The 1,637-nt window shown below is 51.1% G+C and overlaps 1 protein-coding gene across 1 annotated transcript in view; it reads left to right on the top strand.

The window, feature by feature from the left end:
* Positions 1-647, top strand: part of LOC104499230 (casein kinase I) — a gene marked incomplete at its 3' end in the record, with an annotated part of 17,200 nt that extends 16,553 nt beyond the window's left edge. The window contains exon 7 of the mRNA XM_010142710.1: positions 540-647. Within this exon, the coding sequence (XP_010141012.1) occupies positions 540-647 (108 nt within the window). The remainder of the gene's footprint in view (positions 1-539) is intronic.
* Between the last annotated feature and the right edge of the window lie 990 nt (positions 648-1,637).

The raw sequence follows: 1,637 nt of genomic DNA, 5'->3' as shown, positions 1-1,637 counted from the left end.
TCTTGCCCCAGTCAAGCAGGTGTGGTGGATGCTTCCTTCTGCGCCGTACAGGTGAATCAGTGTGTGGAACTGGCTGCTGGCGAAACAAAATGTGGCTTTGTTTTATGTTGCAAATTTGAGTTAGAAAGTGCATATTTTAGGGAAGTCGAACACGTGTGTCCAGTCTTGCTGCCACACCACGTGCTCTGGCGTGTGAGACCTGACAGATGTCATTAAACAGACTGTCAGTGTGTTTATGTCTCTGCCAAAACTCAAGGAAGTGAAGCTGCCTAAAGAAATAACTCCCTGAGTAGAGCCGCACTTCCTCCTTGATCGGCAGCTGGAAGAGAAGAAATCCGCTCCTGCAGTGGGTTGCTGCAGGCACTGCTGAAGCAAACCACAAGGTGCACTTGGTAAAGAGAAATTTTAGCCCGACTAGAAGTTTAAGTGCCTTGCTTTTTGCAAAGAAACTAACTCACTAACAAATGCCGTTCTAGTTCCTCCCCTCGCTCACCTGCTGCTCTCTCTTCTCTTTCTCTTGTGCTTCTGAACTTGAGCAGGCATCGTCGGATCGCCGAGGGGAGTGGGAGATCCAGCCGAGCCGGCAGACGAATACCTCGTACTTGACATCTCATTTGGCTGCAGATCGGCATGGAGGATCAGTACAGGTACCTCCTCCGCCCCATGCGTACAACCTGGTTGTGGGAATTGGTGTAAAATCCCCTGAATTCTCCTCGAACTGCAGTGGTCCTCAAACCTCGTGGTCAGGAGAGCAATTTCACAGGGCGGTTTGGTCCTGTTCTGTACATAACACTCAAGCTGTGGTTTTGGGGGACCCAAGCTGTGATGGCCAACGTCGTTGCTGTAACCGCTTCAAGGAAGCTTTTCCTCTGAGAGCTATCCTGAGCTCAGATTTGTCAAACTGAGCACAGAAAGGAACACGTGAGCAGGTCTGATCTGTAACTCACCCCTCTATCCCCACCGTGGAGGTGTTCTTGGGTGGCACAATGGGGTTTGTTGCATGTAAACCCCGTTAATGTTAGGAAAATAGTTGAGCTGTTCCAGTTCAGGCTTGATAGCTGAGGTTCTGGTTGAATTCCTGAAGCTTAATGGAGATCTAGGGGTGTCAGACTGGAGAAATGTGCTGGTGCAAAACCACTTCTCTTTCTGAAACCACACCTGCCCCAGGTTGTCCCTCAGGACAAATTGTAAGGAAGTTTATTGCGCTGCTGCCAGAGTAAGATAACTGGACGTGCTAGAGAGAGGACGCAGCAAACGACCTGTCTGACATTGCTGCCGAGGTGAGCTCTTTGGCCTGCGAGAGCTGGTCTGCAGTGCCAGAACACCCCTTTGAACATTGGCTCCGTGGAATGGAAGTCACTGCCTGGAGTGGAACTGAACTGAGCGGAGGAGATGGGCAGGGCAGGATGCCCCTGTGTGAGGTGCAGATTGGATTGAAGTATCCAGCTGGCTGCTGGTCACAAGTGGTGTTCTCCAGGGGTCAGCAGTGGGGCCCGTTCTCTTTGACATCTTTGTCAATGATCTGGACAAGGGGATCGATGGCACCTTCAGTCATTTTGCAGATGACAAGTTGGGTGGGAGCGTTGATCTGACTAAGGGCCAGGACGCTCCACAGAAGGATCTGCACAGGCTGGATC

This window comes from Buceros rhinoceros, unplaced genomic scaffold (assembly GCF_000710305.1).
Source record: "Buceros rhinoceros silvestris isolate BGI_N320 unplaced genomic scaffold, ASM71030v1 scaffold6579, whole genome shotgun sequence".
In the NCBI taxonomy this organism is placed as follows: Eukaryota; Metazoa; Chordata; class Aves; order Bucerotiformes; family Bucerotidae; genus Buceros; species Buceros rhinoceros.
This window is presented reverse-complemented; position numbering and strand designations above follow the sequence as displayed.